The 16,758-nt window shown below is 36.3% G+C and overlaps 1 protein-coding gene across 1 annotated transcript; it reads left to right on the top strand.

The window, feature by feature from the left end:
- Positions 1-2,084: 2,084 nt before the first annotated feature.
- Positions 2,085-15,106, top strand: LOC132091035 (inositol 1,4,5-trisphosphate receptor type 1-like). Its single transcript, XM_059497813.1, has 17 exons — positions 2,085-2,224; positions 4,216-4,324; positions 5,203-5,273; positions 7,556-7,671; positions 9,090-9,176; positions 9,321-9,479; positions 9,627-9,725; positions 11,207-11,290; positions 11,401-11,547; positions 11,644-11,739; positions 12,078-12,232; positions 12,313-12,426; positions 12,497-12,661; positions 13,635-13,776; positions 13,868-14,026; positions 14,527-14,699; positions 14,977-15,106. Exons 2-17 carry the CDS (start codon positions 4,233-4,235, stop codon positions 15,104-15,106), a joined length of 1,989 nt encoding a protein of 662 aa, XP_059353796.1. The 5' UTR covers positions 2,085-2,224; positions 4,216-4,232.
- Positions 15,107-16,758: the final 1,652 nt, after the last annotated feature.

Here is a 16,758-nt window from a genome sequence, read left to right as displayed (position 1 = left end):
ACCCCTTGCTTTCCACAATAACAACTCTTTTTTTAAACAAGTATAGATGTTGTCCTTTTGTTTCTTGATCCCATTGCTTCTGACATTCCTCAATAACTCTTTCCCAAACAATACTCTTCCCTTCTGATCTCGACAGCTTTATGTTTGTGTCTATAGTTACTTTTTTAATGACTAGTTTGGCTAATCTGTCAACTCTCTCATTTCCCATTATTCCTTTATGTGCAGCAATCCACATTAATACAGCCTCTGCACCGTTCTGCTTAATTCTCATAAGTAACCATAATTTCATAGAGCAGCTCTTGATGGTTTCTGGCCATACCTGAACTTTGAGTCACTAAGAGTTTTGTCCAATTTTTTTTGTTCAACCCATTCTAAAGCAATTAAAATGGCATCAACTCAACAGTATACACACTTAAATAGTTTGAGATCTGCTTATATATATATTTCAGTATATACTGCAGCCCCTGTGTCCTGTAATTGGGTCTTTTGATCCATCTGTAAAAATGTGTTTATACTTATGGTACTTATGCTCCTCAAAATTTATAAACTCACTCAGCAAATCGGTATGTTTGTTGCTTATCTTAATATGTCATGTGTAGCTGCAGCTATGCAAAGAAAGTTTCAGAAGCTATACATTCCCATTAATCTCAGTTGCAGTTAATCGGTGACCTAGAGAAATCTTTGACAAGATCGTAGGCTACATTAAATGTTTGTGTGAGAACGCACATTATCTTGGGGAGTATTTTAAGTCATGCTGAGAAAAAGGTTAATTTCGTAATGAAATGATCTTTTTAGACATGCTGTCTGGGTGATGTTGCTTGCTCTTATTTGGTCATTATTATTTTACTGTGTTCCATTGCATGTGGAATTATTTTATTAAGGACTTTATTCATTAAGGACAGACTGTAATGCTCTTTAAATTAACTCTGTTTATGTCTTGCCTTCTCTGTTCTGTATTTTTAAAGGATGACTGATTGCTCTGATGTGGACAGATGCAGATAATCAGCAGGGCCATTAAATCTGACAAAATAGGACGTTTTTCAAATGGCTTTAAAGTTGCTGTTTTTTTTTCACTATGGTGATGTCTAAATTTCTCTGGTCCATAGGTTAGAAAGCATTTTTGATGTGAACAGAAACTTTCACTTTCGCTTTTTTTTTTTTATACTCATTAGATTTATACTTCAAAAAAAAGCTGAATAAATAAGCTTTCCACTGATGTTGTTTGTTAGGACCATATTTGACTGAGATACAACTATTAGAAAATCTGGAGGTGCAAAAAAATTTACATATTTTACATATTTACAGAGAGGTCACCGAATCTGGCAAGGGAGCGTAACAAGTCACCAAAATCCGTTACTGAAATCTATATTACATAGAATGCATTTAAAGTTATTAAAATTCACTCTGGTGATGTCTAACCTTCTCTCTTCTATATTTTAGAAATCATTTTGGTCTGTTGTGAACAATAATTAATTATTAAAAAAAAAAAAAAAATCATTAGGATATTAAGAAAAGATCATGTTCCTTGAAAGATACCGTACAGTATTTCCTACTGTAAATGTATCAGAACTTATTTTTTTATTAGTGATGTGCATTGCTAAGGACTATATTTGTATAACTTAAAAGGCAAATTTCTAAATATGTAAATTTTTTTGCACCTCCAGATTTTCAAATAGTTGTATCTCAGTCAAATATTGTCCTAACAAACAACATCAGTGGAAAGCTTATTTATTCAGCTTTCAGATGAAGTATAAATCTAATGAGTATAAAAACAAAAATCGACCCTTATGACTGGTTTTGTGGTCCAGGGTCATACCGGTATTTCAAAATTCAAAATCACTTTCTTGTCACCTCTACTTAAACATTTTTGCATATTTTGGCTATAAATAAACACAGTTTTTCTTTATAGTATCTATAGACCCTTTTTCAAGAAGAGCAAAATTATTTAGTCAAAAGAAAGGGAAATTCTGGGTCTTGTAGTTCTTGAATATGTCAGAATATTGAAATAACCGTGGCATAGCACAATTGAAACACAGTTTCCCAGAATCCCGTCGTACTGCACTGTTGACAGAGTCACTCGGCGAGCCGAAAAGAGACGAACATCGGGGCGATGGACCGCTGCTGGACTCTGTGTGAGGAGTCGGGGTAATAACTTTCTCAAACTGAGGACGAAACGTTTTGGAAAATACCACGAACACTTTTGCTCCAACTTCGTCGGAGAGAGGTGAGAGAGACTAAACAAGAATGAATAGACTACTAAGAGTTTTGTTCATGAATTATGGTTAATTAAATATTTATTTAATCTGCGGGAGAGCATCGCGCGTCCTGCTGAACCCGCCCCTAGGTTACAAAAACTGTCATGAAAAACTACAAAGATACAAACTCAACAAGGAAGACAAAAGTGTGTCATTTGGCCGGCGCTGATGTTTAATACTGTTTAACGCAATAATTCACAACAATGTTAAGATGAAGTCAAGAAGAGGTCTGGTTCCGTTCGTTTAATCGCATTTAGGACACGCAGTTCATAAAATGCCTCTGCTTTTCACAAATGCGTTTGCAGGATAAAGTTAATGTGTAGCCTACATGCCTGGTCTCATTTCTGGCTTTCTCGTTTTGACATTGTTGTCAAGGGTAGAAAATTTAATCAGTTTCTGTTGTCAAGACAGACGACCTGCTGATCTTAAGCAGATAAGATGGGACAGAATCTGCATTTCGCTTGCCATAGCATCAGATGAAGCTGCAATAAGACAACTATATATATATATATATATATATATATATATATATATATTCATATAATAACGAAAAACAGTTCTTGTATGTTTTTTGCTTTGTAGGTAAAAAGAAATGCACATGCAAATCCCTCCTCCGCACATCTCTCTCTCTCTCTCTCTCTCTCTCTCTCTCTCTCTCTCTCTCTCTCTCTCTCTGTCGGTCTCTCTCTCTCTCTCTCTCTCTCTGTCTCTGTCTCTCTCTCTCTCTGTCGGTCTCTCTCTCTCTCTCTCTCTCTCTCTGTCTCTGTCTCTCTATGCATATTAACGGTTTGGTTGGCTAATCATTTGTTAATCAAATCTAGTAGTAACAGGAAGAATCTGTGGTGATAATACTGTCGTCAGTGGAGTTACATGGAACAGACAGTAGGCCTACAGTATGCTCACAAATCCTGTTTCTTTTTGTCATACAGCAAACCCATTTCTTATCAGATGTGTCTTATCAGTACATTTCCATGTCTTAATATGTTGGATAAACCACAATCTTTTAAAGTGAACAAAAGGTTGCTTGGGCTAGTAAAGTAAAAATGTGAAAATGTGTGATAACATTTACAGAAATACTATGAGAGTAAATAATACAGTATTTATTTTCGAAATTATCACTTTATTAAAACAGAATAAATACATTTAGATAACAAATTCATATTATTATTATTATTATTTAGCACTTAGCTGCAAAGGAGTTGACTGTTTTGAGTTAATTTAAATGGAATCCATTGTTGTATTTATGGTTATAAGCATTCAAATTTATTTTGGTATGTTGGTTCAGTATGTCAGTTGCAAATTTGACACTGAATGTTTATTTTTAGTATGATATTCCAATGCACTGGATGAGTGTCCAGCCAGTTAAGTTAATAAATAACTTGCCAACTTGTAATTTGCCAGCATCTGGTAATCAAAACTCAGCGGAGGAATTCGTTTTTGGGATAAACTGAACTTGGAATTAAGAATTTGAAAAGTAATGATATAAATTTAGGATGGATTCAGCTTAAACAATAATAACAAATATGAAGATGCAGCAGTCAGTTTTAGAGTCCTCAACTTGTCGTTCTTCACATCATGGTTAACCAATGATTGAATTTTTGATATCACATGTTGTCATTTAGTTCATCAGGGCCGCTTGTGGTTTTAAGCCAAGAAAAGCCAAGAATTTGAAGACATCAAATTGGTTTAGACATGAATAGTCTTCCTTTTTTTCCCCTTTTTTATATTCTGTTTAAAAAGCTCTGCAGAACTTTATTTATTTATATATGTTCTATTTGAAAAATGTTATGTTTTTGTATTATGTGCTATAGTTAATGACACATCTAACCACACATAATACAAATCTGTTGCTTTACTTTAGTAAGTCTATAGGTCTTTTTATGGTTAGAGCTGCTGTTATGCTTGTTTGTTTAATGATAAACCTGCACACAGACCTTGTCATGACCTCTAACCTTTGCAGGTGGTGGAGTGGTTGTCATGGTGGATAAAATGTCAAGTTTCCTGCACATTGGGGATGTTTGCTCCCTTTATGCTGAAGGCTCTACCAGTGGCTTCATAAGCACTTTGGGGTGAGTTGACTGATACTCCCTGTTATAATATAATGCTTTGAAATAGCATGTTCATAAACTTTAATTGAAAGCGGATATTTTGAGCAGGACATTTCAAATGAATTTGTTCCAAGAGTGATAATTACAGCAAATAAATGATTAACAAGCAGAACCAGCTCATTTGTTAGAGGTCCACATACTCTTTTTCCATGAATTCCTTAACATTAACCCCTTCTGTTTTCTGCTGACAAATATCTTAAAGGAATACTTCAACCCCCAAAACTGGCATCATTACACTCCCTTGTGTTTTTCTTTCTTTCTTGGAACACAAAAGGAGATGTTTAACAGAGTGTCTAAGATTATTAAAGCAATCCTTTCAGTGAGAAACTACATATTGTTGACACTCTTCATCAAACAAACCTATGATGAGACTTTTGCTATAGTGTACGAGTCATATGGAGCATCAGTCTCCATTTATTGTAAAAATATGAACTAGTGCTAAATATCTTCTGTTGAGTTCCTTGGAAGAAACCAAGGTAATACAGGTTTGGAATGATGAAAGGATGAGTACATATTCACAGTTTTTTAATATTTGGTTGATCTAAACCTGATCAAGATGACATAAAGTCTGCTGTGGTTGAATGCTAATCTTTGATGTGTAAATAAGAATAACCTGCTGTCATCTGTTTAACCGTGTGTGTGTGTGTCTGTGTTTTTGGCTGACTGGTCGTGGAATTTGGAAAATGTCCAGTAAGCTGCTTTGGGCCAAAAAGGCTAAATACAGGCACACACTCACAAGTGCACTGCACACACCATTATTTACTCACTCAAATACGCAGATGCACTGACAAACCAAAAGTACAAACATCTATAGAGTAACACTCGTTTGTTTCAATCAGGTTGGTTGATGACCGATGTGTTGTCCAACCAGATGCAGGGGACCTGAACAACCCACCCAAGAAGTTCAGGGGTGAGCAGTTTGTGTGTGTGTGTTTGTAGATGTTATGCTGGTTTATTATTTTTTAGTTAAGACAGGAAGTTCAGTTACTTAAACTGTTCTTTGAAGTCAAAGGACATACGTATCCTAGAGAAAAGTTTATCATTTCTATGAAAACCCCTTAATTTAGCAAATCATCCTTCATTCTTTGGAGTTAATAAACTATTGTAGTTCAAATCTTGCACTGTATTATTGTCAAAATCAGTGTCAAACAGTCTGATCTCATTTCTATGGATGCTTACTTTGCTGTGGAAATTAATACCAACACAGTAAGTGGAGATCTACTTAGTTAAAGGACTTGAAAAATGATTGTACTTCAAAGGCTGTGTGTGGTTGAGGCTGACTGCCCTCTAAACTCCCCACTTCACTCGAAATGCATCTGCTGGTGACACAGAGAAGCTACATCAGGAGTAGGTGTGTGAGTACATTTATACATTGGTGTGTGCTGGTTTTCATCACTAGTTGGCTACTGAATATTAAAGGAATAGTTTGTCCCATAATGAAAATCCTGTCATAAATTACACAGATTTTATGATTTATTCCAAGTCCTCTGAAGCTATCCACCTTATTTTTCAATGCCGATTGCCGATTGAATGGGCAAGACTTGTAGGGCTGTAGAGAAACAACGAGAATAATAATAAAGTGCAGTAAACAGTAAAACTGTTTGCACCACAAACCAGTTTGTTCATAATTAAGGTAATATATCAAAATAATATGGTAAGATACTCCAGTGTGCAATATCAAGTGACAAGCTGTTTTGCCACACCTGCTCTTATGGGGAAAAATAAGGTTAATTTTTTTTTTTGAGGAAAAGACAGAAATCGAAATAATTCTCTTAAATTTTAATCTGAGTTATATACAAATAGTTACATACAGTTACATACTGTGCATATACAGTCTTCACATCATGAAATACACTTAAATATTTAAGTGCAATTTGGGGTCGGTATGATTTTTGAAGGAAGTCTAATATGCTCATTAGGCTACATTTAAAACAGGAAAAAAATGAATGTTATTACAATTTAAAATAATTAAACTTACATTTAAATTTAATAATAAATTATTTCTGTTTTTCTGTTTTGAATAACATAATGAACTATACCTTTAACATTGATCTATTTCTATATCGAATCTCAATAACTCAGCTCTTCTGATAAATAAACCCTGCACAGTGTGCTTGAGTCTGTGATGAAGGGAGGGAGAGAGAGAGAGAGATAATTGTCTGCTGGTCAGTGGGCCCCAGTAGAGAGGAATGCGTACTATTTCCTTCAAATATAAACACACACCAAAGCAAAATGGAAGCATGTGATGGTCCGTTTTCTATTGTTATTATTTTATGAATATATTTCTTTTGTTTGGGTAAACATTAATTTCCAATTTAAGATTGGCTTCTGGCAAATGATAAATGATAAACATAGACTGGCATTGAAGGAGGGACCTGAGCTATTTCATAGTGGCTTGGTGTGAGGAATCTTTTAAAAATAAACCAATACCAGTAAGCAACACCCTGACAACCACCCATAACACCATTGTATTAACATTGTAGCAGTAACCTTTAACCTTTAATATTAAAAATATTGCCTTTTTTGTAATCAGACACTCCTAAACACTGTTGTTTTTATGTGAGAGCATGTTCTACATTTCCTCTAATGACCCCAGAGCTTTTTGGTGTTTTATCAGCCCAATCTGCAGAAAACTGGAAACAGTGACCAGATTCTCTCTCTCTCTCTCTCCCTCTCTCTCTCGCTCTCTCTCTCTCTCTCTCTCTCTCTCTCTCTCTCTCTCTCTGTCAGTCTTCCTGTCTTTGACTCCCCCTCTCTCCTTATTTGGTGAGACTGGAGTTCTCCTGGAAAGAAGAAGTGCATTTTCACTTTTATGCCTGTAGCTCTTTTCTTATCACTTTTGAAAATACTGTCAGTGTGTCTCTTCAGTCATGTTACATCCTCTTGAATTTATGTTTATTTTTTAAATTAGGCTCTGTGAAAATGTTAGAAGGTTTTTTTTTTGCATCTGATCGGCTTGTTCTTTTTTAACAGTTATACACATGTACACTCAAACCACACAGACAGAGTTTACATATTGATTTTCATACTGATTTCCATGCTTACCATTTATGATCACCTTGTCGTCCTCATCAGCAGATCTTGAAAGCTGTATGTTTCTGAAATACAGTAAATGTGTGGATGTGAGTTGTTCTATCTGTCTGTGCTAGAATGAAATGTATGTTCCCTCTTTCTCTTTCTCTCTCTCTGTAGACTGTCTGTTCAGACTGTGTCCCATGAACAGATATTCTGCACAGAAACAGTTCTGGAAAGCTGCCAAACCTGGAGGAACCAGCACCACGGAGACTGTTCTGCTCAACAAACTCCATGTGAGTGCGAAGCTTAGTCTTTCCCTAAGTGTGAGCTGTTTTGTTTATATTAATATAGGGAATTACACTCGCTACTTCAGAATAACACTGCCCATAATGCTGGTCTAGAACTGGTATCCACACCTCAAATGATTATCTGTTGGCAACCCATGAACATACAGAGTCCCAAACCCATTAGTAACAACTATCCTGAGAATACAATGCTAAGTTCAAAATTAATTGGTGGCAGTGACAGGTGTTTTCTTCCATACTGTGATGCACATCCAAATGAAACCGATGACCAAATAGATAAAAATGTTGGGTGGGGACTTGGTTCTGTCCATCAGTTTTTGATGGATGGAGACTGTTCAACTAAATGTGAGCTTAAAGTCGATTGTAAGAAAGGGGCGGGTTTGAAGCAACTTAAATTATTGTCAGCAGACAATAGTTTTTTTGGAGTCTGTCACAAGATTCAGTTATGACATTTTGCTTAGGAATTTGGGAGGTAAAAAAAAACCTTTAAAGGCAGCAAACATGAAAAAAAAATTTTTCCCAAGAACTGGAACTGGTAAACATGAAATAATTTTGATTTGTGTGTTTTATTTCATGAAAATATACTGCTATTTGTGAATGTCTGTCAATGGAGAAAGATTCATCATCATCCATCCACCAGCAGAGGCTAACAGGGCCTGCTAACCTACCAGACCTTGAGCTCTAAAACTTATGTACTCTTGAGAAAAAAAAAAACCTTAGATCACTGGAAACTTCATCTTACATTATTTGCTGTATTTATACACAAAGAAAATGTATCTGATTAATTTGTATGTAGTAGATTATGGTTGCATCCAAGTTCATCCAAGAATGTAAAGCATTCCTTTAAAAATTTCTTTAATATCCTCATTAAAATCAATACACATGTATTATATTAATTGCCTACCGTGCTTATAAAAACAAATCATGCTTAATTCAGCTGGATAATTATAAAGTTGGTGTAAGTTATTTATGTGATTGCTTGGCTAAATTAGCCAGCCTCCTAGACTTCATGGCTTCAGTCTGCAGTTAGTTCACTCTGCTTATGACCTTATATAAACACAGAATGAAGAAAAGTTGCTGACAATTAAAAAAGATGTGCTTGTAAATGAAACAGGTTGTGAAGAATGCTCTGTGGTCCATCTGAACAATGTTCCAAGACATTAAAGAGAGCAAAGTTTGTTTATTACTCAACAGCCTCTTTTTTGGAGGATGGTTCAGCAAGTTCAGCATATTTATCAACTTCTCTGAAGCTTCCTCAGATGTTCTGAAGAGCTATAGTCACTGCACATGCTTACTTGGGTTTCTGGTGTTCATGTGGGAAATACAGGTTTGAGCCTAGCCTGCAAGAACACGATTTGTAAAAAAATTTCTCTAATTCTTTTATTTCTCACATTATATTTTTTTAGCATGCTGCTGATTTAGAAAAGAAACAAAATGAATCAGAGAACAAAAAGCTTTTAGGAACAGTCATTCAGTATGGCAATGTCATCCAGGTAAATCCTTCACAAGCACATGAGCACAAGTATTACTTTAGATAATATTTAAATTGCCTGTGTAATACAGAACATTTTAATATGTAGAAATTCAGACTATTTAACCGTCAAATTAATTGTGTAATTGTTCACGTACATTTGCAGCTTCTCCATTTGAAGAGTAATAAGTATCTGACGGTAAATAAGCGTTTACCAGCTCTTCTTGAGAAGAACGCCATGCGTGTAACCTTGGACGCTGCAGGGAATGAAGGCTCATGGTTCTACATCCAGCCTTTCTATAAGCTCCGCTCTATTGGAGACAATGTGAGTATATCATCAACCTCTGCAAAACAGGCACAGTAATCTTGATTATTAATTTGATTAATTGGGCAGTCCTGCTTCTTGCCCTTACATAAACACCAATTAGAGTTACACTTGTATTGTATCTGTGTGTGTCAATGTGTATTTCAGGTGGTTATTGGAGATAAGGTTGTGTTAAACCCAGTCAATGCTGGACAGCCACTTCATGCCAGTAGCCATCAGCTTGTTGATAATCCAGGATGCAATGAAGTAAAATACACATATACACAAATTGCTATGTTAACAAAGATACTAGTGTATTGCATACTGTACAGTTTGTACTGCATATCTTCACAGCATCACATCAATCCATTGCATGTTTAATTTTGTTAGTGATCCAGTTGGAATTAAAATTACATTTTGGACAAAAAAGTCTTAAAGGTCCCCTTCTTCGTGATCCCATGTTTTAAACTTTAGTTAGTGTGTAATGTTGTTGTTAGAGTATTAATAATATCTGTAAAATTCTAAAGCTCAAAGTTCAATGCCAAGCAAGATATTTTATTTAACAGAATTTGCCTACAAAAAACGACCCGTTTGGACTACATCCCTCTAGTTCCTGCAGTAATGACGTCACTAAAACAGTTTTTTGACTAGCCTCCGCCCACATGAGTTCACAAAAAGGGGGGCGTGGTCTTGTTGCGCTCCGACGGAGAAGAGGAAGAACTGCGTTTTGTGTTTGTCGCCATGTCGTTGAAACGCTGTTATTTTCATCTCGGAGTCCAATCATCTTTGTTTGGCCTTCCCAGGGATGCTGTACTTGGAGATTAATGGTTACAATTTATGTTTAACTCGGTTCCCGAAAATTATAATCCACACGTAAAACTATGTGCAGCACATTTTGCTGATGACAGCTTGCTGAGGACAACTTCCTCAATCTCAATCAGTTTAATGCCGGATTCGCACAAAGATTATTCTTGAAAGATGGAGCAGTTCCCTCTTTGTCTGGAGAAGGCGTTGTTTATGAACCACAACCGGTAAGTGTATTTTATTATTTAAATCGGTGCGTTTAACAGTTTCTGTAAATTATTACACAAAGGGCAACGCTGTTTAGCTTTGTTAACTAGATGTTAGGGCTGTGGAAAAAAACTAATGCGATTTTCATGCGCATCTCGTCAGTAAATACACTCCTGTGATTATAAGTACATCTCCAGCACATGCTCCTGCCCACTTGCTTCTCAAAACTAGCCCAATCGCGCATTTCCAGGAGGGCAGCCTGCTCTAAGCTGCTGTCAAATCACAACACAGGAACCGCTGGCACAATCAGAACTCACTACGTATTTCTTTATAGAACAAGGAAGTCATCCGCCCGTTTTTATGACAGTGAAAACAGCGCTATACAGATAGGTGAATTGTGTGAAAAATACTGTGTTTTTTTACACGCGAAACATGAACACATGTTATATTGCACACTGTAAACACAATCAAAGCTTCAAAAAAGCGCGAAAAACGGGACCTTTAAATCTTGGCAGTCTGGGTTCATTTTTTTTTTATTGTAGCTTTTATTCTGCACAGTATACATACTGGATACAGAAAATTTTAATACATTTAGATAAATGTAATGATTTAATAAAAGGAAATCTCTTGAATTTATTTGTTTTAGTTTATTTTAATGCTCGTTTTATGTTATTTTAATTCTCTTTGGGGGTCTGTTTAGGCTCAATAGGTTAAAGTTTTATATTTTTCTCTTTCAGGTGAATTCAGTGAACTGCACCACCAGTTGGAAAATTGTTCTCTTCATGAAATGGAGCGACAACCAGGAGGTTGTCTTGAAAGGAGTATGTTGTGTACACATCCACACTGCACAAACAATGCCCTTCACTTTTTTAAGGCCTATATTTGACTAGAATAAATATTTATGGCCTTTTAATTAAATATGTTTTATCAGGGTGATGTGGTGAGGCTGTTCCATGCAGAGCAGGAGAAGTTTCTGACATGCGACGAACACAGAAAAAAGCAGTATGTCTTTTTGTGTACCACCGGGCGCCAGTCTGCAACCTCTGCCACTAGTAGCAAAGCACTCTGGGAGGTTGAGGTAATTTTAGGACTTAACTTTGTGAAGTTGAACAGATGTTTCTTTGTGTGATTTTATCAGCTTGGGTACCTAAACAGATGTTTGGATGCTCTTCAGGTGGTTCAGCATGATCCCTGCAGAGGCGGAGCCGGCTACTGGAACAGTCTCTTCAGGTTCAAACATCTGGCCACTGGCCATTACCTTGCTGCAGAGGTAAGACTGATATGTTACCTGGAATAAGAGTTCATGCACAAACACACATGCAAATACATCAGAGTGTGTCTATTTATGTTAGCAAGAGCAAAGAACGTGATTTTATCTAATTGTTCTCACCCTATTGTGATCATGTAAATCCAAACTATGAATAATAATGCCTGGAGACCCATTCCTCTGTGAGTGGGTGTTTGAGAGCATGTGTGGCTGTATTTTTATCTGAACTCATTCTGAGCCATTTGAGGTTCTCTTTACCTTGTTGATCTTGTTTCAACACACATTAGTTTAGCCAAAACGGTCATCTTGACTGAGCAACTGATTAGTTGTTTCTCTCGCAGCTGGATTCAGAGCAGGAAGTGATGCGTGCACGTGTACGCAACCCTCAGGACAAAGTTATGTACACATTGGTGTCCGTTCCTGATGGCAATGACATACCATCGATCTTTGAGCTTGACCCCACTACCCTGAGAGGAGGAGACTCACTTGTGCCAAGGTACAGTGAGATTGTGACTTGTGACTTCTGATTAAGTACATATATATTACCCATGCTGTATTTTGGATTGTACTTGTCAGAAACTCATATGTGAGGCTCAGGCATCTCTGCACCAATACATGGGTTCACAGCACCAACCAGCCAATAGATAAAGAGGAAGAGAAACCGGTCATGCTCAGAGTGAGTTTCTTTCTGTGTATGACTGTAGCTTTGGTTTATGGATCCTTTGAAGTGTGTCTCCTTCACTCTATATTTGTTTCTCAGATCAGGAGGAACATCTCCTCTGAAGGAAGATAAAGAGGCGTTTGCTATAGTGCCAGTTTCTCCAGCTGAGGTTCGCGATTTGGACTTTGCTAATGATGCTAGTAAAGTCTTAGCTTCCATTGCAGCCAAACTGGAGAAGGGCACCATCACCCAGAATGAGAGGAGGTAGAGGTTACATCCATCTATTCATCCATGTGTAGATCCATCCATCCATCTATCCATCTGTCTGTCTGTCCTTCCATTCATCCAGCCATCCATTTGTTTGTCTGGCTTTCTGTCTTTCTTTCAGCAATATAGTCACCCATTATGACCCATCTGTCTGTGTGTCCTTCTATCATTTTTTTATCAATTTTTTTTATTAATCCATCTATTATCTTTTCATCCGTCTAGTTTTATTCTTTCCATCCATCCATTTATTCATATCTTTCCATTTGTCTATATTGCTTCAACCATCCAGCCATCAATTTATTCATCCATCCATCCATCTGTCATCCTTTCATTTTTTCTTTTAAACTATTTATTCATCTTTTCATTCATCCAATCATCCGTCCATTTGACAACTTTCCATCCATCCATCTCCACATCTGTTCTTTTCCTTAATCCATCATCCGTCTATCCATTATTTTATCCATCCATCCATCAATCTTTTCATCATCCATCTATCCATTCATCTGTCCTTCCTTCCTTCAGTTCTTTCTTCTTTCCATCCATCTATCCATTCTCTGTACAGTATTTGTCCTTCCATCCTGTCTTCCACCATTTATGTATCTTTTCATTTCACTTTTTGTTTTTTCATCCATCTATACATCCATCTCTCATTTTTTCCTTTTTTCTCCTTTCTTCCTTCCTTGTTTTTTCCTTTCATTCACACATCTGTCCATCTATAAATCCACCAATCTACCTGTCCTTTTGAACTTCCTTCCATCTTTTGTCTGTTCTTTCATCTGTCCAGTTGTCCACTTTCTTTCATCCTTTCACCCATCTACCCATCCATTGTTGGTTCACCTGATTTATTCCTTATATTATTCTTTGAGTTCCTGCAATTACTGTGTTTTTAACCCATCAATCTTTATGCTAATTGTTTAAATCGTCTCACACTTACAAAAACATGCATCTCACCATCACTGTCTTACACAAGGTCAGTGACAAAGCTTCTGGAGGATCTGGTGTATTTTGTGGTGGACATTCCAAGCAGTGCTCAGGATGTGCTGGAGATCACAGTCAACAAACCTAACAGAGAGCGGCAGAAACTCATGAGAGAGCAGAACATACTCAAACAGGCACTTACTATATCACATCTTAGGTTTGTTCTAAAACATCTCACTAACATTTAAATGACATTTTAATTTATCTTGTGCTGCGACTGACCAGATATTCAAGCTGCTGCAGGCCCCATTCACTGATAGTGGGGACGGCCCTATGTTGCGTCTGGAAGAGCTCGCAGACCAACGTCACGCACCCTTCCGTCACATCTGTCGGCTCTGCTACAGAGTCCTACGTCACTCACAACAGGACTATCGCAAAAATCAGGTAAACTAAACTACTAAAATAAAAATAAAAGCAATGCAAACCATTTGTAACGCTACTGGTACTACAGTACTCACAACCCCTTACCGTATTTTTCGGACTATAAGTCGCATCTGATTATAAGTCGCATCAGTCCAAAAATACGTCATGATGAGGAAATAAACATATATAAGTCGCACTGGACTATAAGTCGCATTTATTTAGAACCAAGCACCAAGAGAAAACATTACCGTCTACAGCCGCGAGAGGGCGCTCTATGTCTTCAGTGTAGGATACAGGAGCACTGAGCAGCATAGAGCGCCCTCTCGCGGCTGTAGACGGTAATGTTTTCTATTGGTTCATTTCTCTTGGTTCATATCTCTCGGTTCATGTCAAATTAATTTTGATAAATAAGTCACACCGGACTATAAGTCGCAGGAACAGCCAAACTATGAAAAAAAGTGTGACTTATAGTCCGGAAAATACGGTAAATATTCTCTCATTCTCTGACTTTTTGTCTCTAGGAGTACATAGCAAAGCAGTTCCGCTTCATGCAAAAGCAGATAGGATATGATGTGCTTGCTGAAGACACTATTACAGCTCTGCTGCACAACAACAGGAAGCTTCTAGAGAAACACATCACTGCAGCTGAGATAGACACCTTCGTCAGCCTGGTCCGCAAGAACAGAGAGCCCAGGTGTGCGAAAATATATTTGCATAAATGTTCTTGGTCATTTCTATTTCATTCATTCATTTAGCAGACCCTTTCATCTAAAGCAACAAACAAAAGACAAATGTTAGAATAAAAGTGATTCATCTTAAATACATACTGGTACAGAGATGCTGTAAAACATATGCTTTAAAGTAAGACTTTAGAACAGTAGAAGTGTAGTAAGCTGTTTTTCGATAATTGAATGACCTGACTAAATTTGTTATCCTGAATGACTGAGTTTTCTTTGTCCATGTTTCTCTAGATTTCTGGACTACTTGTCAGATTTGTGTGTGTCTATGAATAAATCCATCCCTGTCACTCAAGAACTCATCTGTAATGCTGTGCTGGACCCAGCAAATGCAGACATCCTCATCGAAACCAAAGTACACTGACTATTATATGTACATATTTAGAACAATATACAGTACATGATTTTTTTTTTTACATATTTTTATTTAACAAAGTGGCATTTAATTGATGAAATAGTGACAGTAAAGACATTACTAAAAAATTTTATTTTAAATAAATGCTGTTCTTTTAAATGCAGGAGTTGTTTTAATTACGCATCCCAAGCGAATTATATTGCTTTCAACTCACACATTTTATCCATTCATACTGTTCTTGGGATTTCAAACTATGGCCTTGGCCCTAGTACTGTTTGAGCTACAGATGAAAAGCAATAATCCTGCATAATTATTTGAAATAAAATTAAAACCACTATATATGATAGAGTAGCCTACTTTAAACTTACATTTTAAGTCTGTGCAAGGCTTTCTTGTTTATTCTCTTACAAATGTAAAAGCCCTTTCACTTAAATTTAGTGTTCCTGTGGCTCAAGTAGTAGAGCAATGCATTAGCAGCGTAAGGCTGTGGGTTCGATTCCCAGGGAACACGTTAGGTAAAAAAAAATGCCTGAATGCACTGTAAGTCGCTTTGGATAAAAGCGTCTGCTAAATGTAAATTCATGTCTGTACAGTAGAGGACACAGCTCAAACAAATACATGTTCATATGTTCCAGAACTACAGTAAGCATCATGTTTACACAGCGGACACAACCCATCAGCACTTATTCCCGATTTCTCTCTACATGGCAACATGAGAGCTGTCTGTCAATACACAGGAAACAAAGTTACTGGGGTTACCCTGCTCCCCCAATCCACATACGTTTTCAACATTTTTGTTAACATATATTTACAACATTACAACTGTATTTCACAAAAAAACTCAATGGTTTGAATGTTTGAAAGTGATGAACTGAATACAGAAATATTATTTAAACGAGACATATTATTCTCCAAAACATAATTGCTGGGTTAATTTTTCTTTACGTTTCCTTGGTTGGTAGCCGCACTGTGGACCTGATCATAGCATTTAAAACCATAGCACTTAAAAAATATGTCAGCTTTACATTTTAATGTAAAATAAAATCACAATTATAATCAAATATTATTATTTTATTTACAGTACAATTGATTTTTAATTGTAATATACTTCTGTGTTTTTTTCATTTATCTATTTTTTTATTTTTTGCTTAATTTGAGTTTATTATTAATATTATAATGTTCAGTTTGACGGATTTCCTAAAACACTAGTGACAATACAGAATCCTGAACATCCAAATGTTAAATTAAAATTTTAGAGGGTTTGTCAAGTAAATATGGTTCCAAAACAGGGTTTTGCAGTGATACCATAGAATAACCTTTATTACTAAGAGAGAAAGGGGTTTAGCTGACAAAAAAAAGGTAACCCACATAAAGATCTATGAACTGATATTTAAAATATTATATAATTTTTTAAATTATTACCAAGTTAATAAAAAAAAAAATGATGTCATCATATCAATAAAAAAGCAGGTCTCTTAATATATCATCTGATATCTTCTGAACAGATCTTCAAAGAAATTATTAGAAACATGTACATGATATTGTGCACTCCACTAGATGGCAGTAAAGTTCCAGTCAAGATGGGTATTACCACATCTAGAATATAAGAACTGTTTTAAATACTGATATTGCTAATTAGCTCTTTCAATGTTATGTCATTT

The sequence above is a fragment of the Carassius carassius genome, chromosome 17, assembly GCF_963082965.1.
Source record: "Carassius carassius chromosome 17, fCarCar2.1, whole genome shotgun sequence".
Lineage (NCBI taxonomy): Eukaryota > Metazoa > Chordata > Actinopteri > Cypriniformes > Cyprinidae > Carassius > Carassius carassius.
Note: the sequence above shows the minus strand (reverse complement) of the source record. Positions and strands in the feature narration are given on the sequence as shown.